The sequence below is a fragment of the Cygnus olor genome, chromosome 12 (assembly GCF_009769625.2).
Source record: "Cygnus olor isolate bCygOlo1 chromosome 12, bCygOlo1.pri.v2, whole genome shotgun sequence".
In the NCBI taxonomy this organism is placed as follows: Eukaryota; Metazoa; Chordata; class Aves; order Anseriformes; family Anatidae; genus Cygnus; species Cygnus olor.
In genome coordinates, this window is record NC_049180.1 from 2,342,513 (window position 1) to 2,369,349 (window position 26,837).

General features: G+C 47.8%; 1 protein-coding gene across 2 annotated transcripts; it reads left to right on the plus strand.

Annotated features, from left to right (window-relative positions):
• Positions 1-629: 629 nt before the first annotated feature.
• Positions 630-26,837, plus strand: KLHDC4 (kelch domain containing 4). Of its 2 annotated transcripts, XM_040571276.1 has the most exons (12): positions 630-847; positions 1,823-1,914; positions 2,817-2,895; positions 4,014-4,112; positions 6,897-7,033; positions 13,683-13,775; positions 14,722-14,881; positions 21,248-21,329; positions 23,388-23,596; positions 24,754-25,159; positions 25,867-25,983; positions 26,262-26,837. In XM_040571276.1, the coding sequence occupies exons 1-12, from the start codon at positions 749-751 to the stop codon at positions 26,435-26,437; spliced, it is 1,749 nt and encodes a 582-aa protein (XP_040427210.1). In that variant the 5' UTR covers positions 630-748; the 3' UTR covers positions 26,438-26,837. The 2 variants fall into 2 exon arrangements, with proteins under 2 accessions (XP_040427210.1, XP_040427211.1); XM_040571277.1 differs by lacking the exon at positions 630-847 and having other exon boundaries at positions 2,817-2,872.

Consider the following 26,837-nt stretch of genomic DNA (forward strand, 5'->3'; position numbering starts at 1 on the left):
AAGTTGGTGTTTTCCCAGAAATTCTACCCAGGCTCAGCACCTACATGAAATACCACATAAAAATATGAATTGTTCTTCTTCTCCATCATCAAGGGATCACTAACCAGCAGCTGCCCAGCATCATTTTGCAGTACCCGCTGTTTCTTTCGGCTCACCAACATGACAAACTCTCTTTCCATAACTGCTGCTGAAAATGAAAACACTCCTGCAGCCCCCAAATCCCCAACACTTTCATCCCACAGTTCGCTTTTATTTTTATCCAGTGCATCCCCCCAGTCTCATGCCCTGGGGCCACCCACAGGCCCTCTGCTTCCATTTTGTGTGAGGGAGGGGGCCATTTTGTGGGTTCAACTGCCTCTTCTCAGGAGAGGAATACAAAAAGATAGCACAAAAAGGGGCTCGGACTCGGCGGGTGGGCTATAGGTAGTGTGTGGAGCTGGGTTAAAACCTCTGCCCGGCGCAGCGGGCCTCACAGAACCGGGACAGTGAAGCCCCGGCTCGCCGCTTTGCCTCAGCCCCAACCCGGAGCTGCTTGAGGAAAGGCGGCGGGGCCACCAGGAGCCGAGCCGAGCCGAGCTGAGCCAGCCGGGCCTGCAGAGGGCCCCCGCGGCTCGGGCAGGAGGCGGGCTGCGGCCTGGAAGCACCGGGCCGAGGCCGGCGGCGCTGCCCGCCCCGCGGTGCACCCAGGGCGGCGAGGGCGGCGCGGCGAGCGCGGTGCGTCCCGCGCGGCCTAGCGCGGCCTGCCGCCATGGGGAAGAAGGGGAAGCGGGAGAAGAAGGGGAAGGGGGCTGAGAAGACGGCGGCGAAGATGGAGAGGAAGGTGTCCCGCAGAGCCAGGAAGGAGGAGGTGAGGGGCGGCGGAGGGGCGGTGCGGGTCTCGGGGAGTTTTGTGGGCGCTGCTCCCTTGGAAGGGAGAGCTGAGGTGGAGAGGCGTGTGGTCGAGGGCACCTCGGGGTAAAGGAGGGTGCGAGAACGAGAATTGGTGCTTTAAGTTGCCTTCCGTCTCCCCCAGCCTTTTCTTGAGGCCTTAAAAGCGAAGGAAAATGTTTCTGTGCTCCCTTTCGCTGCGTGAATGCAGCGTTATGCACAGCTGCAGACAGGGAAGGTGCCGGCGTATGCCTGTGCTGGCTGCAGGGAGAGCTGCTGCCATGCTGCAGGGGGGAAATCCCCAGATTTTGGAAGTTTGCTGGGATGCAGCTGGTGGCAGGGAAGGGTTGGCTGATGGAGGTGGTGAGCATGGGGCTGTCGGAGAGACTTTGGATCAGAAACTCCCCCTAGCTGCCGGCCTGCTTGTGCCCTCGGTGCTCGGTGTTCCTGTACTTCGGAGGCAGATTTAAATTTAATCCTGGAAGGGGATAAAAATACGTGTAGGTTTCTCTCCAGCTAAAGTATAAACTGGCAGTAGACAAGAGTTTCCCATGACATTTGGGCAGTTTTCCATTGCAGACAAAGAAGAGGACTAGTTGGGTTGTAGCATATATTTGATCATAATTTTGTCAGGGTTTAAATAGTAGCTATTTCCATGCCCATTTGTGCGATGTTTTTGCTGCAGGAGCAGCAGGTGCATGCTAAATGCACTTTGCATGCCACCCTGTTAGGCCTCTTCTGAGCAACTTGTCAGTGTTTTAGGAGAGACTAATCTTTAAAGCATATATGGAAGTACTCAGCATCCATTTCTTTAGACTGAAGTCTAAAAAAAGTCTAAAAAGTCTGCAGACTTTTTTTTTTAATGGGGAAATTCTGGGAGCGAACACTGGTTTTGTATGGTGTGCTGGTGGTTCTGTGCATATCAAGGAACTTATGTCAGTGTTTTTATTTTCAGGAGGATCTTGAAGCCCTGATAGCAGAATTCCAGAGTTTAGATGCTAAAAAGACCCAAGTAATTGAGACAGCCTGCCCACCGCCCTCACCCAGGTAAGAGGTTTTGTGAGACTTTGACCATCACTTACACAGCTATTTATGAAATTTATTTATGTAAAGTTACTTGTTGAGAGCATGATATCTGGCTTGGCTGATACCTGGAGTTATAAAGTATATGGTATATTGAATCCCTGGATTAAGAATGGGACCAAACACATATTTTTTAGTCTTAAAACTCCCTTTTTAATCATCCCACTAGTACAGCTAAGGAGTCAAAGCACTATTAAGTTAAAGGGCTTTGCAAAAGTAAGAGCTAAAAGGAACCTTTGGATTTGGACTAGGAAGCTGAAAGAATTCACAAGGATGTGCTGTGAGGGACGAGACACTTGATCTGTAGGCCTGGGGTCTGCATGGTGCTAGGTTCTGTATGTCTGTTTGATGTGGCTTGTTAAAAACCCCTCTGCGTGATATCTTTTTCCTCCCGATATGGAGGAACAAGTCAGTCTCCACACGGTAAATAGTACTTTGGTAGGAGGAGTGGTGAACAGTGGTGACTGCGGAAGAATGATGCAGATAAGTTGATATGAGACAGCTCAGTTCTACCCATAGTTATGTGCCCTCATAAAACTAATTTTTGTTCTCGACACACCAACATTAAAATTCAAGAGCTCACGTCAAAAGGCATGTTAAATGACAGTGTAATGTGTGCGCCTAAAATAGGAGAAGGTTTCAGACGGTGTCAAATTAATCTTGCTGAAAGTTTTTAAGAAGTTAATTTCTCTGGGGAGTTTTTCACCCTGGGGTGAAAATCACAGCCTACTAATTTGGCAGCTGATGGAGAGACTTTTGTGTCTAGAGGGCTGAGGTGCTAATGCTAGCTGAGTTAAAGGCTGCAAGCTTCTGAGTTTTACAAGTCTTAACATCTACTCTTTTGGTCATCCCTCTTTTGCTTGCAGGCTGAATGGCTCCCTGTCTGCTCACCCTGAGAAAGACGAATTGATCCTTTTTGGAGGTGAATATTTCAATGGCCAAAAAGTAATGTATACTTCACTTTTTTTCTTCTTTTTTTCTGCACTCCCCCTGCCTTTTACTGTAATTTGCATGAGTCTCATTTGAAGCGAAGATTCAAAGCAGCAGTCATAAAATATGTATTCGTTCCTGAATGAGAGCAAAATAGCCTTTTAATTCTGCTGTGATACTGTCTCATGCCTGAACAGTTGGCAGGAAGGAGACATGCTAGAACCCATTAAGGAGTCAGAGTGATTGTCTCGGCATCAATATTTCAGGGCTTCATAATTTCTCCAGACTTAATAGTAGCCATCTCTGACCCTCATTTTTGATAACTGTTGAAGAATCTCAGTCTTCCACCTTTCAAAGCAAGATAATTCTGCAGTTTTGCAGCTGGCAAGGGATTGCCTGCCTTGGAGATGTGTACGGTAGCAAATAATTGCAAGTGGGAACGCTTTACTGAATTTCTGCAAGTTGCACGTGTTTATTGTGCTCCTGGAGACACGTTGGTCTTTCCAACCCTGAGAAGTGCATACTGTAGTTAGAAAACTCAAGCCTCCCGGTGATATTTGCCTCCTGAGGACCATCCCATGTGATGTACTAAACTAATTCTGTTTGCTTCTCTACCTTAAGCTGTTACTGTCTCTGGAGTTGAGCAGCAGTTTGGACAACTTTAACCTGCACATCTCTGTTAAGCTCCAGTTTCTTAAGCCCTGATACCTCAAGCTGTCACAGTCTTAACCAAGGGTTTGGGAAGGAACAGTCCAGTCCAGTGGCTCACACTAAAACAGTTGCTGACTCCAGGGCTAGTGGAGGAGGTTGTGGCCCTCCTTCCCTGCCTGGTGGAGGCTGGTGAGCTGTTGCTTTTCAAGGCCAGGTTGGACAGGGCTTTGAGCAACCTGATCTAGTGGAAGGTGTCCTTGGCCATGGCAGAGGGCGTGGAAGTGGATGATCATTAAGGTCCCTTCCAACCTAAATCATTCCATGATCCTACAAGTCTGAATGGAAAGCTGGAGCTGCGTACCTTCTCTGCCTAACTCACAGAAAACCCTCTGGGTGCCTATGCTTGGACAGACTGATCCTGTCCAGCAGAGAGCTGTGGTGATCAGTTTTGTTTTTTTGTTGTTTTTTTTCCTCTCTAACAGACGTACCTGTATAATGAACTGTATGTTTACAACATCCGGAAGAACAGCTGGACTAAAGTAGAGATCCCCAACCCACCCCCAAGGCGATGTGCTCACCAGGTAAGGTGCAGGGTGCCAAAGCAGCAGCTGGAACTGTTTTAATGACGTCCCGAAGACTTACTTTTTTACCAAGGGTTTCCTTCTGGCTTCTCTGCATTCCCTTTGTAACGGGCTGCCAATGGTGTCACTTTTTTGTGCTGTGGCTCTTCTTTTGAAGATGGCCTGCTTTGCTGCACTATATGGGAACCAGCTCAACCATCCAAAATTCCAGGAAGGTGCTGGATTTTCAAAACGCTGGTCAGGCGTAACTTAGAATTTGACCACAGTGCTACGGATGGCTGGGTTGCTGTGCATGATTAGTGGCGACAGGCTTGCCTCTGTGGGCACTACAGATCCCACCACTCCAGCAGTGTGAAAGACCCGTCAGTGTCAGGTATCCCTGCTAGCACGTAGCAGTTGGGCTTTGCCAAGTGTCCCGGATGCTCTGTGATGTGTCCTGCCTTTGGCTTGTGATTATTTTTTTTTTTTGTGGCATGCGGGCTGTTTTTCTTCAGTGTCCGCAAAGGCAGTGGACAAAGTTGTCTGAATTTTTGCTGGGATATCATGGAACTCTCCTAGACCTCACCTCTTTGGTGCCTCTGTCATGAACGTCGCTGGCTGGTTGTGATGTGGAAGGATTTGTTTCTGTTTACTTTATGTAAAAAAGAAACTGGATGTAGAAACTGGATCAGAGACTTGTATTTTTTGCAGGTCTTTGGCCCTCGCCAGCTGTCAGATAGATTATCTTGCCTGTTGCAGCAAGTGGCTGGGTGACTGGTACATTTCAAAAGCTGCCGTACAGGATGCGAATGTTATTTTCCTACCTGTGGCCAAAGCTCTTTAGAGCTTCCTGGTAAGATCCGATACCCTGGCTAGGTTCATATTCCCTCGTTACTCTGTGCCTAAATGCCAGCCTTGCTCTGAGCTGCGTGTGCTTTCTTTAAAAAGAAAGGCTTTGACTTGATATTTGGGCAACCTTGTGGTGCTTAAAATCTTGATTTCGGAGGCCAAATTCCACAAGGAGGCCAGAAATTCAAATACTCCTTCCCTGAGGTGAAAAGGAGGTTGCCTGGTGGGTGTGGAGTTGAGAGGTGCTTGTTTGTGTGTTGGTAGCCAGCAGGTGGCTGTCTAGAAGCTGAATCTGAGCTGAGCGAGCAGCCTGTGCATCAGGGAGCCGCAACTGGATTATAGCAGATATAAAATGAGAAACATACCAGAGGAGTCGTGCTTCAGCAATGATTTTTCTGTCTGATAATTAATTACAGTCACACAGGAGACAGTTCAGCCTCTTTAGCTGAATGGCTTGTTGTCTTCCCTGTGACTTTATTTTTAACACGTTTTCTGCATTAGCTTAAAGGTAAATAGGAGTATGTCTATGCATGTTTTCAGTCTTGTTTGTCATCTCTGGTCTCTGACACACAGTCCTCTGACTTAGGCTGGTTTCATTACATCAGTTCAACAGAACTGAGGGGAGAATAGCCATGGCTGGCTGTTGTCAGTTTGAGCTGTTTGAGAAAAAGGTCTGGCTGTGTAATGAATTTAGAGCCAGCTCTTCACAAGGTCACACACAAGTATGAGCAGGCTGTTGTCTGTACCTTCACTTAAGTTTTTAATCACTAGATACCCATGAAAATCAGGCGTGGATCCCCTTTGTTTTTAGGTAACTTCGTGTTCCCACAAACCCTGCTTGCAAACACACCCAGTGTTTTGTCATGTTTAATTGTTGCATGTACGGGCTGGTTTGTGTCAGGGCATGGTCATACATTTAATGCTAGAAATCTTCTTTGTTGCTTGCTGGAAAAGACAGGCAGGTAATGAAGCCCTTCTGAAGAAGTTGGGATAACAATACTGATTTGTGAGGGTACCCTGGAAAAAATGTGTGGGGAAAAAAGCTTAGATTCCTTTTTGGGATACCTGTATTTTGCTTCTTAGTCCCTGTGCAGATAATTCCAGCTAAGTGGAGTCTTGCTCTTCGCTTCCTGCCTCGTAACTGTCAGCTTGTGTTGCAACAGGGTGTTTTGATGCTGCTCTGTGCAAAAATAATAAAACAAATCCCTTTGATACTCTTCTCTCTGCTGCTGCTTGCCTCAGCCAAAGCGGTAACAGTCTCCTTTTGTTCAAATACTGCACACTTCCTTCTGTGTTTGTGTTATTTTTTTTTTCTTCAGATAAGAGCAGTAATGCGTTTCAGGTCTTGGAAAGCTTCAGGTTTGGACTTGCACTGCAGCTTGGCTTCTGAACTGTTTTTTGTTTAATAATCTACAAAAAATGGTAGCGTGTAAAGGGCGGTTATGCACTTAATGGCCTTTTCCAAAAGACTTTTCCCTGCCTTACTGTGCCTGCCCGATGTTGGGATGTTACATGCCTTTTAGAGGCAGGAAGTGCCCACGTTCCTCTGATGGCTTGGGGTTCATCATCCGCCAGTATGTCTTCTGCACGATGCTATTCACATGACTAAAGGATGGGTGAAATGTTGCTGAACCTTAGCTGTGGAGAGATTTCCTCTGCTGAACAGAAAGATTTGAACTATGTTCTTAAACCAAATCCCAAGATGCTTCTTAGAGAAGCTCGGAAGTGAGTTCCTTGGCTCACCTTCCTGTGCCGTAGGGAAGATGTGCCACACAATGAGTAGCTTACATTTAAAATTCCCCTTCATTCAGCCCCAGAGAGCTGCTTTTGCCAAGCACGGCAGCAGTAGCTGCTACTACTTGTTTACTCCTTGGTATTTGGTGGCAACTGTGCATCTGACCTGTCCCTGGTTCCTGCACTCTTGTCTGATCCTGTTCTTCCTTCTTCTCCTGACAGGCAGCGGTGGTGCCCACAGCTGGTGGGCAGCTCTGGGTGTTCGGCGGGGAGTTTGCGTCTCCCAATGGGGAGCAGTTCTACCACTACAAGGATCTCTGGGTCCTGCATCTGGCTACCAAGGCCTGGGAGCAGATCAAGTAAGTGGTGTGTTCTCGAGTCAACAACGTTGACCTCACGAGGAACTGTGTCGGCGTGGTCTGAACTTGGTTCCTGCTGTGGTGCTGTGGTTTCACAGCTGTCTGCTCATCTCTCCCTTGAGTACAGAGGTGGCTGTGCTAGAAACGGTGGACAGGGCAACCTCCAGAAAGAAGTGGAAATGGGGAGATGTGTTCCAAGTCCATTGAGGACAAAGCCATTTTATTTATTAAGTGCCTTTTGGAGCACGGATGTGTTTGGGTGTTAAGTAACTGAAGAAAGGAGTATCCTGAACAGCACCGTGTCCTCCCAGTCACAGCGAGTGTAGGTATGCAACTTGAAAACATTAATTGTTGCTCAGTTTGGGCTCCATCTGGGCCTGTGCTCGTGGCTGGGCTGTGCTAGACCTCAAAGGGTCTCGCCCAGTTTTACCATTGCTTGAGAAGACAGCTTGTCTTCCCCACAGAGCCCAGTTCACTCCTGATAACTGGCATTTTCTGTCTAAAGATTCCTTGGGATAAACCAGTAATTCAGACCCATCAGGGTAAGTATGTGCCAGAAGCCCTGGAAATGTTTGATGGGAGCAGACACCTAAATATCTTCGGTGGATCTGGCCCAGAGTCTGCTAGTATTTCCTTAACCTTTGGCTTCTAGGTTTTTCTGCTCACTTATATTTACACATGAGATGAAGATTTCTGGTGGGTCAGCTGGTAAACTGAGAGGCAAGAGATGTGGCTTTGGTTCTGACTTTGACTCATACTTTCTTTTAGGCTTTGGGATTGTCTTGATTGCAAAATTAGCCAGAACACAGCCTTGGCTGGGCTGAAGCTCCTGCACAGCTGACCCTTGAGGTGCCGCTGGGGAAAGCAGCAGCTTTGCTCATCTGCTGTTTGACCCGTCAAGCTCCTGAGCGCGAACTCCTTGTCCTTGCTTCTGGTGGAAAGCCCTAAATCTGCCTGGGCTGATCAAGTCTTGCCCCGCTTACAAAGTGCAGGTGCCTGTCATCTGCGTCTTTCTCTTCCCGTGCGGTAGTCGAGAGGGTGGTTCAGGGCTGGGCTATGCAGAAATGGATACCCTGCCTCTGCCTTGGCACATGCCTGAGGCCACGCATTGACTCATCGTGCCTGGTGCCTGTCTGCCTTTCACCCCCCCGTAAAATGGGAGCACTGGGATTGCTTGACGAGGGGAATTTGGAGGTTTAATTTTGCTAATGTTAACGTAGCACGGAAGGGGCTCTGGCGTGGAAGGTGTAGGGGAGCCAAAGAGCAAAAAACCCCAAGGAGTCCAAACCATGCAGGGTTTGAAAGGATGCTACACAGCGCAGTATCCTGGCAGCAACAGCTCTGCGAGAGTCTGGGGATCATCCTTTTGAGTACCTCTGGGAGGCTGAGGGAAAACTGCTCTGTTCTTCAGCGGCTGGTTCCTGTCTGTCAGTGTGATTCTTGGCTCCAGACCTGGCAGCGTTAATCTAATAGCAGCTGTAATTTGTCATGTTACAGGAAGCCGGGTTTACTCTAGTGAGCCCTGCTTGGCTTTGAGAAGTGGGGGTGAGAGAAACTCTCCAGAATGATGGAGGGCTCTTTAAGAGGTGCAAGGCTTAAGAAGACCTGTCAGCGTGCAGGCTGCTCTGCCTATTGTTGCGAGCCAGAAGCCGACGTAATGACTGTGACTGTACCCCCCCCAGCTCCCCCAAAATAACTTCTGAATCCCTTGCTCAGCCTCAGCCAAATAAAGGGGATGGAGCTCGAATGCATTACGGCCCTACCAGTTTCGTGAACGCAGGCGGGGGAGAGGAAGTGATGATCCCCATAGAGTCCCTGCTGAGAGAAAGGGTTGACATTTCAACCAAACTCTGGGTTGAAAAAAAAAGCCTCACCAGAGAGCAGTGTTAATACCCAGCTGCAGGGAGAGCGAGGGCGGGAGATTGTTTTTTGTGAGCCATCAGAGAATCCCGATGAGGCTTCGTTAGTTCCACCAGCGATGGCGCAAATTGTTCTCCTGTGGATTTGCAGATGCGTTGCTGTAGAGCTGATTTAGGGTTATCCACTCCTGAAACAAATGCTGCAGTGCCTGACCTGCCTGGGAAGATGAAATTAGGTAGTTACAAGGCTCAGCTCAGCCTGCATCGTATCTCATGTGGTACAGTAGCCTTGGGGATGCTGGGTGTACTGCAAGAGCCTCTGTTCCCACCCTGGAGCAGAGCATGAAGTTTGCATGTGCTGCAAGTTGCAGGACACCGCCAGCAGTCCCTGGCCCCAGGTGGACTAAACCATGGCAAGAGAACTTGTTTGGAGCTTGTGATGGGTTATTATGGTTAGCGAGGAGGGAAACAGGTTGGTAAGGTGAGCTCCTACTCCTCTGATAAGCAGAAGCAAGTTCTAGGTACCATGCTTTTCCAGCTACCCGAAGCTGCCTTCTGTCCCTGGGTGTTGGTAGTCAACACTGGCTGCCATGACACAGTGGAAGGATGCATTTGGAGACATTGATGCTTTGTTGTCTCTTAGTAGGTAAATGGGTTGACATTTCTGAAGTGAGCATTGTAAATTCTGTGAGTGAAAGTGCCCCGGGGGGATGATCTTTCCTTCCTCCCTGCCCCGTGCAGGATCAACTCCATTTGAACTTCCTGGGGCATTTGGGTGGACAGCTGTCTTTCAGTCTTGCCATAATTTTGAAACCACCCGTGCTCTGGTTCCAGTGTTGAAATAAAACAAAGTGCATCTCCTCCCCGTCCTCGGGCAGAGCTCCAAGAGCTGCATTAATTAGGCATCTGGTGGAGGAGGCTGTGAGAGGATGTCTTTGTTTTAATGCTAACCTGGCTGAGTGTGAAAATCAACTTTCTGCTGCCTCTCTGTTTTTCCATACAGCATCATGATGACAGTCAGCTTGGGAAGGGGAAGAAGAAAGGACAGAGATGATCGTTGAGTTGGATGAGGGATTTTTCTGTGCTTTTGAAACTCTTGATTTTTAACATCTACTGCATTGCACTTCCTTCTGGTTATTCCAGCCCCACACCTTAGATTTCAGACAACTGTGTTGTCCTTCCTGGCCTGCGGTTTGTGCCAGAGACCATCTTGGTGCCATAAGAAACTTGACTGTAAAACACCTTTGAAGAGAAAACCTTGAATAACTCACCCCTGTTCCGTGTCTGCAAAGGCTGCTGGGGAGGTGGATCTCCGGTATCTCCTAGCGCAGAGCCACAGTCGTGTCAGCCAGCTTGACAGAGTTAAAAACTGCAAGCAGCTATATTCACTTGCATTTTGCGTGCACGAAGATGGCCCAAATGCAACAAATCCCAGCCTGTTAGAAGACGTGCCAGTAACTGACTTTGCTGACTTATTGGGACCACCTGATCATGTGTGTGATCCATGAGGTTGCGTCAATGCACGAGTTTGCTACTCTGCCTTAGAGCTAAGCAATATTTTAACCTAATCGCCTCATTCCTTCCTAGAGAGAACGTTTCTGTTCAGCTCCGTGTGGCCCAGTGCACTCCCTCGAAGAGAGACGGGGAGTGCCACACGTTGGGGTTGTACTTGGGAACTGGAAGATCCCTCCTCTGTGTAGTTCTTTGTCTTGCTTATGAACCTGGATAGCTCCCTTGCCTTTAATTCTGGCATGCTAATGATACTTCACAGTTTTGTGAGATGTGGTGCTATAAATATTTCAGGGTAGCATTTCACAAGCGTATGTTTAACGCTGTTTACAGAGAGAACTGGAGCAGTCGCTGCAGTGCAGGATGCCTTTCAGCACAGGTTTGTTTATGACTGATGACTGTTCTTGCTCGTGTGCTCTTTGTCACTGGAAAGATCAGATCCTGCAACACAAGGTAGAAAGGTGCTTTGGTGCTTCAAGAAGAGAAGGGTATTTTGGTGCAGACTTCTGGCAGACCAGAATTGAGCTTGTGAGCTTGTTCTTTGGTAGATGAAGATCCAAATGTACGACTGTCGATTGACTTAGCAAAGGATTTGGTCTGGGGGTTCCATGCCTTGTGGCAATTGTGTTTTCACTTGTGTGCCTCCTAAATAAGTATACGAACATCTGGGTATAATGTCTGTATGCCAATGAACAGAATACTTGTCGTTTGCATTTACAACCATAAAATACGAAACACTGAAGTCCTGGGTTTCAGCTGCCTTGTGTACTGGAGAATAAAAATGCTTTGTGCTGAAATGCCCATTTATTGGAAAGTTCTGTGCATCATCATTTTATTTTTTTTCCTAATGAAAAGGCATGGAGATTCACCTGACCTTCCTTTGGATGGAGGAATGAATGAAAAGGTAGCTCACTCATGCAGCCTGTAGACACTGTGACATGCGAGTCATTAATTCTTGAATCTGGGGGCTGAATTCAGGTCTGTAACATTACTATAAGTCCCAGAGTAACTCCACAAGGAAAAGCAAATTCCTTATGGAGCAGTTTTGATCAGACTTCTGCTTACATGTGTAGAGCCAGTCCTTATCCAGACTTATCTTTTGATCTATTTTTAAAAAAAGCCTGGAGAATTTACAGCTCCCTCCCACATGTCTGCTTTCTGGTGTCAACCCCATGAAGTAGGCTATTAATCATAAAGTCAGCGAAGCCATTTCCAAAATGTTTGTTTTGGGCCATGAACAGTGATACAGGTAAAAAGAGACAGTCTGCGTTTGGGAATCAAGGTTTCAAGCTCGCAGCAGGTGCCTTCCGGAGTGGCAGCGTGGCTGTATGCTGCTGCCACTCTTGCTTGACTGTGTCATGCGTTTTTACAGCGCTGTGTTTGGGGAAGAAGGACCTGCATGAATTGGTCTATGTAAAAATACTTTCGAAGAGCAGTTGTTGCTAGTGTAGAGGGCATCTCCTTAAATCAAAGTGTATAAACAGGCCTTTTTAGCTGATGCCTGTACGGTGTGTAATGCTAAAGCCAGGGAGGCTGAGATGGCAAAATAGAGCGCAGGATGAAGCCTTCTGAAACTGTTCCAGCATCTGCTCTCGTAGCTTGTATTGCTAGCCTAAGGAAGGTGGAGAAGTGCCTTATAATTGAGAGCAATTGATGCTGGTGCCAGTGAGACTTCTCTGAATTCGGATCAGGCCCCAGCCTGGATGTTTTTGTTTGTGACTTAGAGTTAATTGTATGCTTGTGGGAACTTGTTTATTAGAACACATGCATCAGTGAATAAACGTTTTACCATTCAGAATTGATTTTTGACTTGCAGGAAATGTGTTTGAGAAGCAAGGCAGGAGATGTTCTCTGGGAACAAGGTTTTATTGTTAATGTTGATTTCTAATTCCTTCTTTCCTTTAAAAAAAAGATTTTAAAAGGTGCCATCCTCTGGAATAATAACATGGAAGCTTTGTTATAGAAGAGAAAATGATTTCAGATCCTGATGAAATTAATACAAGAGGTGATGTTCTGCAGGGTGGTACTTAAAAATCCAGTAAATGCCTAGAAATCCCTACTCTCTGTTAGAATAAAGAGTCCAAGCAATCAATATTAATTCAGGCGTACCCAAACGCTGCTGTTCTGCTTGGAGCTCTTCATTATGGCTGGTGTGAGATTGTCATTTCTGATGGTGAATAAGGGCTCTCATTTTCTCTCTCCACAGAAATCCATCACTGCTCTTTACAGCTCCCCGCTGCCAGTTAAAAGCGGAGCAGGAGGGTTGGGGGGTTAGGTTTTGTTGTTGTTTTCAGCGGAGAGCAGGTTTCTAGGCCCTGCTCCTGCAACCATTTGACACGTGTTGATGCTGCCTGTTGAGAAACCGTGCTGGGTTAGGTGGTGCTAACTGTGTGTGCTTTGGGAGGCTCCTCAGCGAGACTGAAAATGCGATAGATTAATCCAGGGGGCAGAGAACACACAAAGCAAAACCCTTTTTTCTCTGTGTTTGGCCTGAAATTTCCTTTGTTCTGAGAGATCTTGAAGGCTTCTTTGTTCTCTGTCTCATGTGAAGCTGTGCCTGTGGATGAACATGAAGGAAGGTGCATCTTCATTGCCTCTCAGGAATGTCGTTGCCAGCTGCCCGGCTTTGCCAGAAGCTTTTGGATGTGACAGATGGGGTGATGTTGCTTGTTCCTGGAAATGGAAGTGGCATATTTAACTGAAAGGTCATGCAGCCTTGAATAGAGCAGAGCAGCGATGCTCCTGTAATAAGGAAGATAATAGTGATAACTTGTTTGGCTGCAGTGCCTTTGTTCTTGAGGAAACCAAAGTGATTTACACTCTTCTCACTGGTTTGGTGGTATATCCTAGCTGCAGGTAGATGAGTGAAGATGGTATGGATAGGTCATTTCCTGCGACATTGAAGGAGAGTGGATGTCAGAGCCGGTTTTTGGCTCTTACCTGGTACTTAGAGAAAACATCTCTGCCTGGAGTGCTGTTCTTGCAGTTGTGGGAGTTAACTGCTAATCATTAAACTCTCCTGAAAAATTACCTCCTGAGTCATAGCAGAAAAGACTTCAAGTCTTGGGTACTGTTAGAGACTAGATGGCTTATCCCTAGGAATAAAGCTGTTACTGCAAAATGCCTGTGTTGCAAATACCAAGTGTTACAGGCAGAGCACATGTACTGTTCTGGAAAAAAGCATACGTCTGTGTTAAGGCAGCAAAGTTCCCCCTTGGCTGGACTGGCCCACTAAGAGGAAAGGGAACTTTGCTGATGAGTGGAATTCCTTTGTCTTTCAGGGCATCAGGAGGTCCTTCTGGAAGAAGTGGGCATCGCATGGTTGCTTGCAAAAGACAGCTGATCCTCTTTGGAGGTTTCCACGAGAGTGCAAGGTGAGTTACTGCAGGATGGTTGGTAGTATTGACTCTGTAACAAAAACAACAGAATTTCACAAGCAACAGGAAGCTGGGCTTTAATACAAGGATTTTCCTTAGCAATAGTTAGCAAACTGTATTTTTACGTTAGAAAGAGAAGTGATCTTGATTTTAAAACCTTCAAGTGTTTGAGAAACCACTGTGTCACTTAGATAATCACTGAAGTAGCTCCTCATCCTCATAGCTAAAGCTCAGTACATCCCTTTTGGCCTCTGCCTCCCATCAAAGAGCCTTCTCTTCCTAGAACCATCTTCCCCAGTAAGCTCTGGCATGCCGTGTGAGGGCACAGCTACTCTGTCATGGGGACCATGAAGAGAGCTGAGCTACATATTTTCTCAGCGATGCTAAGCTGCATAAGTGTGCTGTGCTCCCAGGGACCGCAAGTTGTAAAGCCTACCCTAGATTTGGCTGAGTGCTTGGCGGTTTAACCGGAGCTGGGCATTTTCCACTAGCAGTGTGTGAGTTGGCTAGTTGAAAGAGAGCGTGTGTGTGTGTATATATGTATTTATTTTTTCCCTCACCCCCTAGACAGACATAGCAGTAATCTGTTTTGATCTTTTTGTGTTCTGGTTTAAGTCACCTCGGATTGTGTTTCCTGGAAAGAGTTGATGAAAGCTCTGTTGTAGTAAGGAATAACATAGGTAAAAAAAAGAACCCAGAGAGGTCTTGCTTAAAGAAGCTTTGTTAAATGCATGTTGTTGCACTGAAATAGTAACCTTCAACTGTACAAATCTTCTGTATATTGCCATGGCTACAGGAGGAGAAAAAGCCATAAATGCAAAGAGTTGAGTAAGGTGTTGCACCTCTTCAGAGGTTCCTGGTGCTGTTCCTGAAGTGATGTTTTATCCTGTCCTAAATGATGGCTGTTACAAAACCTCATGGTGTGCCAATTTGCCCTCTGCAGAGATTACATCTATTATAATGATGTATATGCCTTCAACTTGGACTCCTTCACCTGGAGCAAGCTGTCTCCATCGGGGATTGGGCCTGCTCCAAGATCGGGATGTCAAATGGCTACCACTCCTGAGGGCAGCGTAATCATCTATGGAGGCTACTCCAAACAGGTAGGAGGGACTTCGTGGTAAGGCAGTGCAGCATTTCCCAAACGCCAAACAGAACAGTTGATGGAAAAGCTAAAAGGCTAAAATGAAAACTGAAATGTGACAAATTCAAATTGCCTAATTAGGGCCAAAGCGATGGTCTTGACCTGTGGTGGTTGTAGGGTTCTGTGCTTTGACCGTGGGGAGAGAGCAATGGGCTTAGTGTGTGGGAGAGTGGAATTCAAATCTCTGTTCTGCTCCTTCCCTCTGCTCTGTTTCACAAGTGTTGTCTGCAGTGCAAGATTTGGTGATCACATTGTGTAACTTGCTGCTGCTCTGGCTGATGATATTTCCTCTTGTCAGGCAGCTGCCAGATGTCCAAAAACCGCTGGTAGTGAGTGCAAGTTAGCCTGTGGACGTGCCAGCTTGGAGTGATTGTGCAATTGTGCCCTTGCATTGTTCATACACGGTGTTGTTCAGGCTGCTGTGAGCCAGTACTGCTACCAGAAGTGGCTTCTTGTCTTCTAATTGTCCCTTTGTTCATGCAGTTGTCCTGACCGAGGAGCCGATCTTGATTAAAACTAACGTATTTTTCTGCTAATCTAATCCAACATAAGGAGGTGATGTTCTGGAGGTAGGAATAAGCAACTGGAAGAAACAGCATTTTTTGACAATGGTAGTGGTTATTGCCAACTTAAGGCATTCTCGGGCAGTACTCCTCCATGTTGCAGCACTTGCAGGTTGCCAGGAGCCTTGTGTTTTCTTGGATCAGGGAAAGAGTTACGGCAGCAGCACTAGTTAGCAAACTCAATAAGCCAAAGAAGACTTTTGATGAGCACCAGGCTTCCTCTGCTCTGCTTCTTGCTTTGTTAATCACGGTAATTTATACCGGGTAGGCCTTTAGACCATATGTCCTCATTGACCAAGTATCCCTGTCTCCATGCTGGGATGGAGGAAGTAAATATTTCATGGAGCAAAAGGCTCTTGCGAAAGCTTTTAATGTTACGAACGCAGACTGAAGACCCGGATCCTGCTGCTACTGTCTCAGTGGAAAGGCATCGCTTCCAGCAGTGCATCGCTGGGGGAGGAGGACGCGTTGTTCTTCTGATGTGAATAAATGAACAGAGAAGAAAAGCAGGGAAGAGGAGAGTAGTCTGGCTATATATTTAGAAGCATTTGTGCCTCCTCACGGCCTGCGCTTAGGGCTCTAACTCCTCAGAGGCGCATTTGATTAAATAGCAGTAACAATACAAAGGCATTTTCTACCCAAAAGGGCTTTGTCTGCTTCCTGTCTCTGACTTGTTCCCTCACTCTCGAGGCTGGGGGAAGCTTGCATGCTCTGCCAGGTGTGGATCTCTTACGGCTACTGGAAGTAGCTGGGTTTCAAGTGCATACCGAGCCCTGTGGAAATACAAAAGTTGACGCATGTTTGCAGTTCTGTTCTGCTTTACGAGGGTGGGCTCTGCTGCACTGCTCTGGGTTGTTTTGAGCTAAGAAAAATGAAGTAGAAGGGATGGGGGAATGCAAAGCTGCCCTCAGCCTTTTGTTGTGACAAATAAGCACTCAGCCTTTATGCAGGGCACTGAGCGAGGATAAGAGCTGGATGCAGTTCCTCTCCAGCTTGGAGAACAGCTTTTAGATTATAACAAGCACTCGTTAGGAGTCTACTTCCTTTGTAATATAGAGAGCTGAGTCTGTTGCTCTCTGTCGTGCCACTCCTAGCAAAGACTTCGCTTGTGTCTTCTGCAGCACAGGTGAATTTTGGGGCAGGAACGGTGCAGCCAAGCTACAGACTGACCCAAGCACTGGAGAGAATTTTCTCTGTAGCTTTCTTGAGATGCAGAGGCACCAAACTGCCAAACTGCAGTGGGCAGTTCTGGTGCACTATATCCCGTGGTCCCGTTAGCCCTTGTAAAGCTGCTTTGAAGTACTGTACCAAAATAGCTGTGTGGTGGGGTATAATGCGTGTTGCCAAAACAAAAAGAGACATAAGCCCAGGAGATTCATAGTTATGGGTGGAATTATAGGTATCTGTGTACCAGGCTGGCTGTCAGGGCCCTATAAAGCCCGAGCACCGCTATCGGCTTGCAGCCAAGAATGTTTCCCTGATCAAGTGGTCAATCTGCCCGTCCTCAGTCAGGGCAGCAGGCACTGTGAGCTAGGAAGGGAAAAGCAGAGAGGTTTGGTCCATGCCTTGGTTTACTGGAACTGGACAAAGAACTGACCACGGAGGGTCAGTTTTCAGTAATGCCTTTCGGTCTGGGCTGTGTTGCTAAATTCCCGTGATGCGACCCGAATAATTCCTGGCTGGGGAAATGGAAGCAGAAAAGATCAAATGGTGTCTGAGGCACTCTGGTACTTGTGGACAGAGGCAGGACAAGAACCCTGGTACCCAGACATGTTGGCCTGTGCCAGCCACTCCATTTTGCTGTCCCAGAATATTAAGTTCAAACGGTGAATGTCCAGGGCGCAAAAAAAAAAGGGGAAAAAGGACATGCGAGCTGTGCAACCCTGAGTGCTGCTGACGTGGGATGTTGGTGCACAAATTGAACAAGAGCACGCCTGATACTCTAAGAACACGATCCTTAGCACAACGGTGTCCTGGTGTTCATGTTTATCATTTCCGAATATAAAGGCAACCGAATATTAAAGACAACTCCTGTGGTCACTTACAGAAGGATTGCCGAAGGTGTTGGCAGCCCTGCCGAAACGTACCCCAGAAGCCCGTGAGACGCTCAGCCTTGCTCGCCCGCTGATCTTAAAGATGTCCTCGCCCGTTTCCCTTGCTGGGAACGGGGCTTGCTGCAGCAAGCTGCATTTTTGGCTGAATAAAGCAGCGAGACCTCTCTATTGCTAGGCAACGTGAGCACACTGTGCCTGACTGGCACGGCGAATGCAGCCGGGAGGTGGTGGAGGCTAACGCTGCTCTACCTTGCAGGTGGAAGCAGCCTACGAGCCACGGGGGGGCTGGCACTGCGTGCGTGCAGGGCTTTTGGATGCCAAAGGAGGCTAGCGTGTGTTATTTTTTTCTTTTAGTGGGGAGCTCTGCAAAGCTGAAGTGGATTCTGCTGGGAGATTGCTCGTGGCAGGGCTGGAGACTGAACGGCAAGGTCTTGTGGGAAGCGTTCCCTTCGCAGTTCTGCCTGCTAAGGGCTTCTGTTAATTGGATGTATTTGGCCACTGTTGCTCTCTCTCTTTTATTAGCCGTGTTTAGCAGGTTATACACAGGGAATCCTGAGTCCCAATCTTCTCGCGAACAGCTCTCCGTGCTTCAGTCCCCCTGCTCTTTGAAGGGGGATAGGCATGGCTCTTGCTGTTACTGAAGGTAGAAGTTTTTAGCTAAATCCCGTAAAGCTCTTGTAACTTGCTGATTTACCTGTATGTGCAAACAGGTGGGTGTCCTGGTTGCGAGGGGATTGATCTCTCCAGTAGCAGCGTACTGCTTGCTGGTGAAGTGTCTGCTTTTGAGCCAGTGTGAGCTGGGGAAAACAGGCATCGCTTTGACAACAAATAACTAACTCCCACTCCACCTCATTGGGGTTTTCTCAGCCCAGGAAGCTTTGTCATGTTGCATACGCAGTGTGTTTACTACAGGGAGCCGTGTGGTTTTCAGGAGAAAAATGATGCAGTTATTCTGCGCAGCCTGTAGGATAGTGAAGCCAACAGCTCTCTCAAGAGATGTTGTTCCCCCTTCTTCCATGCCGACAGTGCTCATCTTGCTGTGCTTGACAGCTGTGCATCTGCAGCCCTCAGCCTGTGTGGCCCCTACACACAAGACCATGATCTGTGCTTCGTATTTGAGGACAAACATCAGCCTACTTGGGATTGCAAGAGGAAAAAAAGGCCGTTTCCATGACTGTTAGCAGACATGCACTTTGCAGTCGCTGGGCTGTGCTTCAGTGCTGCAAGCTGTGAATCCCCCTGCCCATCTCTCCCCTCTCCTCTCCTCCTTCCACCCATCTCTGACAGCTCTTTGCTCAGGTGAGGCTTGGAAGGGTGTTTGAAGTGAGGGCCAGACTAAAAAGGCTCAGCTGCCCACTGCCTGCAGCTCGTTGGTGACTTGTGCCGCTCGAGACCTGCGTGACAGAGACAGCAAAGCGTGACATTGTCAGCGCCTGGTGTTTGCTCTGCGCAGTGACTCACAGCCCTTGGAACTTGAGAGCTACTACTGTAGATGCCACAATTTGTGCACTGCCAGTCCATGAAATTGGTGTACTTAGCGCACTGTTCCTGGAAGGTGTTTTAATGCCTTCTTGCCCTGGCAGCCTACTCTCAAGGTTTTGTTCAAAGCGGGTGGCTCTGAGCCCCTCCAGCTGTGTCCCCAGCTCCTCTGGTGATGCATCAGGACTACTGACCAATGCAAAACCTTGTCTTGCTTGTTTTCCATGTGCTAGAAAAGTGGCGGCGGCAGAAGGAGTTGTCACTGTGTATGCCCTTCCTCAGAAAACAGGCCTGTCACTGATGCTTGATCCTGCAGGCTTCCTGTCCCTGGTGTGCCTGGTGTTCTGTGGCTCCAGGATGGGAGGTAGAACAGAGCAGTTGTTGACTTCACTGAAGTGATTGCACAGAAGAGGATCTCTCCAGTGTAGATACCCTGTCTTGGAGACTGAGTCTTTCAGTGCGCTGATGGGATGCTTGTGTGCATGTAGCGAGGAAGAAGATGTGCAACAAATTTCCCAGGACAGACCCCGGTCTTTGAGTTAACTGAAGCTTCCCTTTTGCCACACTGTGAGTAGCGTTCTCCTGTTTCTCACAGCACTTCGTTATCAGCCTTCCCCAGGGCTTTTCAACATCACCCGAGTTACAGCGTCGTTGTGCAACGCCTCAGACACACTTTGTTCCCCTTTCCTCTCTGCCTTTCTAAGAATTGAATGCCGTTCTTAAGAGCCGTCTTCAGGGTGTGCTTTCTGGAGCAGAGGGCCTTGTAATAACAGCACAACGTAGCCTGCAGTAACAAAACCTACCAAGTGCAGGGCGCTGGATTGGGTACAGATAGGGAGCAAGAACAAGACGACACCATGGCATGCACCCAAAGCTCTGCTCCTTCCAGAGCACTGGTCTCAACCCTCCCAGCTTCTGCCAGGATCCACTGCCTGCATCCTGGCAGCGGTCACACAGCACAGCAATGCCATCGCCCCCAGGAGGAAGGGAATTACAAGGAGGCAGGAGCTGTGCATGAAGGATGGGTGGGTAATGACATTATTAAAAGACCTCCTACGGTGGCGTTGCAGAGCGCTGCTTTCCAACGGTGCATGTTGCTACGAGCACTGGAGTACAGTGAAAGGAGCAAGGGAAAATGCATTTTAAATGATGCATTTAATTACTTCACCTGGGGCTTGATCCTGCTCTTGCTGGTGTTTTGTGGTTGCCTGTAGTAGGGCTGGAAGTGGGGCTTCTTTTTCGAGTCAGGAGAGAAAGCTGATTCTCAAGGCTCGATGAGGCTCAAATACTGTTAATGACGGCAGCAGTCGTGCTGTGGGGCAGAGCTGTCACCTCTGCCTTTGTTGGAGTGGGATGGATGTTGGGGGGTGGCAGGGACTGCGGGTCTGCTGGTCACAGATCTGTTCTTAAACTTGGGCCGTGCAAATGATGCAGCACAGACGCTCTGAGCTTCTGCTCAGCATTCAGGGGCAGCATCCCAGAGGGCCGTACAAGCCCTGCTGGAAGTTGTGTGTGGCACTTTGGAGCGGGTATCTGCTCTCCCTTACAGCTAGAGGAGCAGAGGCACAGATGTTAAATTACTCCCCTGCTGTCCGTGGCAGGGTAAAAGGCAGAATCTTGGGTTTCCTTGGTGCTGCCCATCCTTGCTTTCTTTTTTAAAATCATCCCCTGTGATAATTATTTCTCTGGGTGCCCAAATTCCTGCCCTCACACTGCATCCTGCAGACTTTATGAGCCCACAGGCCCCAGGATGTGTTGCAGCCTGGAGAGCACAGAGCGGAGGGAGGCTCCGGTTGGCACAGGCAGAAGTTGCTTGTGGTTTGTTACACGTCTCCCACTACTCGCTTGTAGGATGGGACTGAGTGAGGCGTGCTTGAAGTCATGAGACACCAGCCTCCATTTGTCCCTTCTGGCTGCCTCCCTTCCCTCCTGAGGCATTCAGATTGCTGCTGCTCATCACAGAAGCCTGGTTTGACTGCTAAAGCTGTGAGCTCCGGAGGCACAGCGTGACTACCTGTGTGGCTTCTCGTTGACCCTATCACAATGTATGCTTGTTCAGTGTGGGAACATCTAGATTCAGGCTGTGATTGGGCTTTTCTGTGGGGTGGTGAGCTCAGAAAGGCACGTCCTGATTTGGGTGACTTTCCAGGCCTTGAAGAGTTCGGCCTTCTGCGGTTTTGGCCATTGAAATTGTTTCACCGAACATCCCTGTCTTTCCCTTCTCTGCAGAGAATTAAGAAAGATGTTGACAAAGGCACCCTGCATACAGATATGTTCCTGCTGAAGGCTGAAGGCTCAGGCAAGGAGGAAGGTAAGCTGCTGCTCCAGCTAGGAGGGCTGTGCTGGAAGTGATGCTGCAGGACTGTGAATGCAAATTCTCCCTCTTCCGTTGAATAAGAGGCCAAAAGCCCCAAACCCAGGACAAAATTTCCCTATTAATTAAGAGCACTATACCCCGGTGTTTGCTCTGGGGCTAAACGCAGCAGATGAGTTGATTTAAGTATTTCTTTTTTTTTCCCAGGAGTAGTTAAGTGCATTTGTATACCGGGACTCTAGCTTAAAAAAAAAAAAAAGAGATAGAGTGAAAGAAATGGGAGTAACTGAGAGAGATTAGAGAAGTTACGTCCTCCTTTTTTGCATGTGTGCTGGAGAAAGGAAGGTGGGCCATCACACATACAGGCAGCCATTCCCCACCACTGTGCTCCGCAGAGGGAAATGGGGGATAGGTGCTCATTGCTGCAGCAGACTGCAGGCCCCGCACCTCTTCTGTCCCCTTCTCCCAGTCCATTTTACAGCCTGAAAAGATGAGGCTGTGTTGTCTTTGCTGAGCAAAGCTGGCTGGTTAACTGAAGGCTGTAGGGAGCCATGGTTCTCATCTCCAGGTGACTTGGTTTCAGAGCTGATGTGAATGGGAGCGGTGACACTGTGAAACAGCTCGGGGATTGGAGCTGCTTGAGAAACTTCTGCGAGGAACTGGCAGAGCTACTGGAGGGAGGTTGGGGTGTACTTTTGGTTGGAGAATCACTTCTGGCTCGCAGCATCGTCTGTGTTGACGTTTCCCAGTTGGCCCCAGAATAGTCTGAGATGGACTGGAGGGTCTCCAGGCTCCTTGCGTAACGATGTGAGAAGCTCTGGCCTGCACAGGCAGCTTCAGGAAAAACTACAAGGAAAGATATTTTAGGGATTTTTTTTGGTTTGCGTGTGGGAGGGAATTAAAACAACATTTTGAAATTCTTGTTCTCTGGGACATTTTGAACACTGCTCTTCTGTTTCTCAACAGAAAATCCTATGAATTCCAGAACTTTTCCCACTGGAAATTCCTGCTTTTGAGAAGCTCTTTTTAGTAGTTGTGGGTCATCTATAAACTCTTAAGAGAGGAGATTAGGATATGATCTTGTGAAATTACTGAGAACAGGGATACCACTAAGGATAGTGCTTGGTTGGTTGGTTGGTTTTCTCCCATCTATCTGTGAGTGTCCTCAGAAATAGGAATTCCATCGCTTCCCTTAGGAGAGGGTGTATTCTGTCCTAGGCTAAAGGGGTAAAACAATCTTCTTTGGTCTGGTTTTCTAAAATGTTAAAGCTGTGACTGATTTCCTTAAACCCAACCGTCTTAAAGTGGGACTTGGGGAGGCAGGTTGGTCACATATATTGTCTGGATTCCAGACCCTGCTTGCATTATGTCCTGTTTATAGTTTATCTTTTTGAAATTGTGGTTCCTTCAGAAATGCATTGCCTAGCCTGTGCATATGCTTCTGCCAGTCTGCATTTTAGGGATTTACTCTAAATCCACAGTAGGAAGGATTGGAGCAAAAGCAAAGGGCTTGGAGCACAAGCCTTCTCCTGAGTACTTTTTTCTTTTTTAAAGTTTGGGTCTCCTTACAATGAGCTGTGCTTGTTCTTGGGGGGTAATGATGCAAGTTGGCAGATAAGGTACTGTAGTAGCAGGGGACTTTGGTGTTGTATGAGCCCTGTGGGGTAACTGAGGTACCTTTCCTTGCTATCCAAGGCTCTAATCAATCCTGGTTTGAAGTCCACCTTCCTGTAAAGGTGTACACACCTTTCAATAGGCCCCTTGTTCCAGAAAGCACACCGTAAAGGTAGCTCTCTGCGTCTGCTTTTATTGGAAACATAACTACTTTCTAAGAGTAGGAGAAAAGCGTGGATTAGTTGGGTGATTGAAGTGGAAATGCAAGTGGTGTTCTGATTAATCTTATTGTTGAGCACGCACAGTGCGGTTCTGACTGTCTGAAATGGATCAGGGAGACACTTGCAAAGATTGCTGGAGAACTGAAGGATCTCAAAAGATGTGAAAATGGTCACGATTCTCCATTTACTGATGCTCATGTTTGTTTTTATCCGTTACCAGACAAGTGGGCATGGAGTCGGCTCAACCCATCTGGAGTGAAACCCACTCCCAGGTCTGGCTTCTCCGTGGCAGTGGGTCCCAATAACCGCTCCCTTCTGTTTGGAGGTGTGCATGATGAGGAAGAGGAGGAGAGCATTGAAGGGGACTTCTTCAATGATATTTATGTCTACGATATTGGGAAAAACCGCTGGTTTCCTGGACAGCTAAAGGTCTTGTTTTAAAAATAATCCAAATGTCTTCAGTTCTTTCTCGTTCATCATCTGTAACATGCTCTTTTTTTTGGCCCCGTGCAACTTCCTCGCAGTCCTTCCCCATCACATAGCCCCTTGTACTTTCCATGCCCTGCTTTCACAATGCGGTGCAGACTCTCACCCTTCTCGGGACAGAGGAAACCTGTGAGCCCTGATGCTTGTGCAGTGAGTGAAAGTGGTTCAGGAGGCAGTCCTCTTCCTCTGAGAGTCAGGCTGCATGTGCCCTCTTGTTGTGTAATGCAAAATGAAGCAAAGCAGCATGAAAACATAGTTCCAGTGTTTTACTAGAGGCCGGCTCCCAGTCACGTGTAAGTCTGACGTGAGCTAGTTTGGTAAAAGCTATTCTGAAAAGATCTTGTGTTGCATTGAGATAATGGCCTCCCCCTTTTCTCCATTGTTGATGAGCTGCCGACAGGGATGGAATATTAACCCTTGACTCATAGGTACTTCAGAAATGTGGCCCTCAGATCTTCAGCTTTGTTTGAGCCACTCTCAAGGGGGAAGCAAGGTGCAAACAACCTGGTTGAACTTCTTTCTTTCCACCCCCACTGTTTCTGGCTTTGTCCTCAAAAAGGAGAAGTCAATCACATAATAACAGGCAAACATCCACTCAGGTGTTTGCTTCTGCCTTCCTAGCTGACTGTTTTCTAGCCTTTTCACACGGTACTTGGAAGACCTGGGGTGCTTCCTGATAATGCACTGTAATTTAGCACCCAGCAATTGTTTCGATTTCACAAAATGGCAGGTTATTTTCTCTTGCTCCTGTCATATACCAGTGGACTGTGTGTGTGCACGTGCACGTGTGTGCATATCTGCAAGAGAGAGCAAAAATGCTGTTTTCCCTCTCTCTAGCAGTGCTGCTGTTGATAGAGGCAGCAGCTCCACGCCATGGGTTCTCCACGGGTTTCATTGCTCTTTGTTTTATGGCTGGTAGAAGTTCATGCTGAGTGGAAGGTTGTAGCTCTCACCTGAGGCTTACAGTTCTAGTGAAAAATAATTGAATTCACCCCCCTCCCTCCCAGCAGCATCCACAGTATTGTATTAGCTGCTGCATGTGCTGTTAGCTGCACACAGTTCACATGCAGTCTCCCTCTGCTTCTTGTTCCTATTAACAGGGACCTAAGTCAGAGAAGAGGAAGCGAAGACGTGGCAGACAAGCGGAGGCAGAGGGAGCTGGAGATGAAGAGGTGGAGAAGCAAGCTCCGCAAGGCCCAGTGGAGATCATCAAAGAAGTGGTGGCAGAAGATGGGACTGTCATGACGATCAAGCAGGTGATCTCTGGGCCTGCAGGAGAGAAGGAGAGATCTGAATCGGAGGAGGAGGAGGAGGAAGATGGAGCCTTGAGCCCACAAGTAGAGCCATGCCCACGTTCAAATGCCATGCTGGCGGTGAAGCACGGGGTTCTCTATGTGTATGGGGGAATGTTTGAGGTGGGTGATCGCCAGTTCACCCTCAGTGACCTCTACAGCATCGACCTGCACAAGATGGAAGAATGGAAAGTGCTAGTGGAGATGGATCCAAGTAAGCTCTGGTGGTGGGATGTCTGTATGTATGCCTTTAGTGTAGCAAAGCCCAGGATGTGGTTTCCAGGAGTGCTGTATTTTAGAAAGAAAGGACCTGTGGAATTTCCTCAAGGAATGGTGATGAGCTATGAACAGTGGTTCTTCCTGGACAAGAAGTAGCTTGGAATTACGGGATATGCAGTGTCTTATAATTAGTACCACTACAGAAACCTGTCTTGTCCGGAGATTTGCAGTAACTTCAGAGAGTGAGCTCTGGTCTGTCTGCTTTGAAAACCAAGGCATGTAAACAGAGCATCTTTGTTTACTGGTGGCAATTTCTAACCTTATCCCTGCCCTGGAAGCTCACAGTCCACGCGTGAGTAGCAGGCAAAGGGCAGAAAGGCAGGAGTCTCTCTCGTAATTGTGGAGCTGTAAAGTGCTTGGGAGGAGTCTTGACTCTTGTCAGCGTTGGCATTAACCAGCTTGTCTTCCACAGCTGTCCTGTGCTGTTTAATTCTTCCTGACTCTATTAGATCTCTTCCTGCTGTCCCCTGCTGCCTCTCAGGTCCAGGCCCTGTACAGTGTGTGGATCTGCAAGGGAAACAAATACAGCAGGGCTCTTAAGGAGCATGTCTGACCTTGCCCTGGCTCCCTCCGTGACATTTCTGGGTGTAGGAGTAGGAAACAGGTGGTTATTTATTTCTTCTCTTTTCTTTCTAATCAAAGAGGCACAAGAATGGCTGGAGGAGTCGGAGTCGGATGAAGAGGAGGATGATATGGAAGGTGCAGAAGGCGGGGAAGAGGAAGAGGAGAGCTCTGAAGAAGAGAGCGAAGATGAGGAGGGTAACGATTAAGATGAATGTTTACTTCATACTAATATAAAGTGTATTTTGGTACAATACTTGATGGCATCCAGGTCAGATTTTCAGCGAAGTTTTCATAGCACACAGTTCTCAAGGGGTGTAGGAGAAATTTCTTTGGCTACTGAGGGGGTTTTAGGTTATTACATTTAAACACATAAACTGAAGTGTAGCCTCGGATGGGTTGGCACATGGGAGAGCAAACTGACTTCATTAGCTGTTTGTGACCTCTCTTTCTCTCTTCCTCCCATTGTGTACTAGGAGAAGAGCAACACCCATCTGTTCAGCGTGATGAGAAGCACGCAGACTATCTGTCCAGGACGGAGCAGTATTGGATTAAACTAGCCCGGAGCAACATGGGCCCAGATGCCAAGGAGAAGAAGGTGGTGAAAGTGGCACATGCCATGGCAAAGACATTCTATGAAGATTCAGTCTAGATGATGTGGAGGCTGTTCTGTGAGTGCAGAAACATGCTGGGAGCAGTGGTTGGGCCCACTGAAATCAGCCTGATGTGGCAGGCAGTCAGTGTATCCAGAAGGCTCCCTGGAACTCCATATGAGTGCCTCTGGGCTGACCTGTCTCAATATGCCTCGTTGGTTAACGCTCTCGATGTGCTGTTATTCCCTGGAGGTTATGGGAGGATCTTGAGGAACAGGATTGCTGTCCAAGCACTTGTTCTAAGACTGGAGTATATAATACTGTCATCATTTGTTCAGAAGTTGTTTGGAGTCTGGGAAGACAAACTGCACATCACAATGGTTCTCTAGTCCCAAATTCCCCACCCTTACTGGGGCCAGAACTTGTCCCCAAGGATGTCTATAATAAACTTCTTTGGTT

Bases quoted from the DNA above. Each gene is read 5' to 3' on its own strand.
- KLHDC4 (XM_040571276.1), top strand. From the start codon at position 749: ATGGGGAAGAAGGGGAAGCGGGAGAAGAAGGGGAAGGGGGCTGAGAAG. The intron at 1,915-2,816 runs GTAAGAGGTTTT...TTTTGCTTGCAG, and splicing joins TGCCCACCGCCCTCACCCAG to GCTGAATGGCTCCCTGTCTG. The intron at 13,776-14,721 runs GTGAGTTACTGC...TGCCCTCTGCAG, and splicing joins GGTTTCCACGAGAGTGCAAG to AGATTACATCTATTATAATG.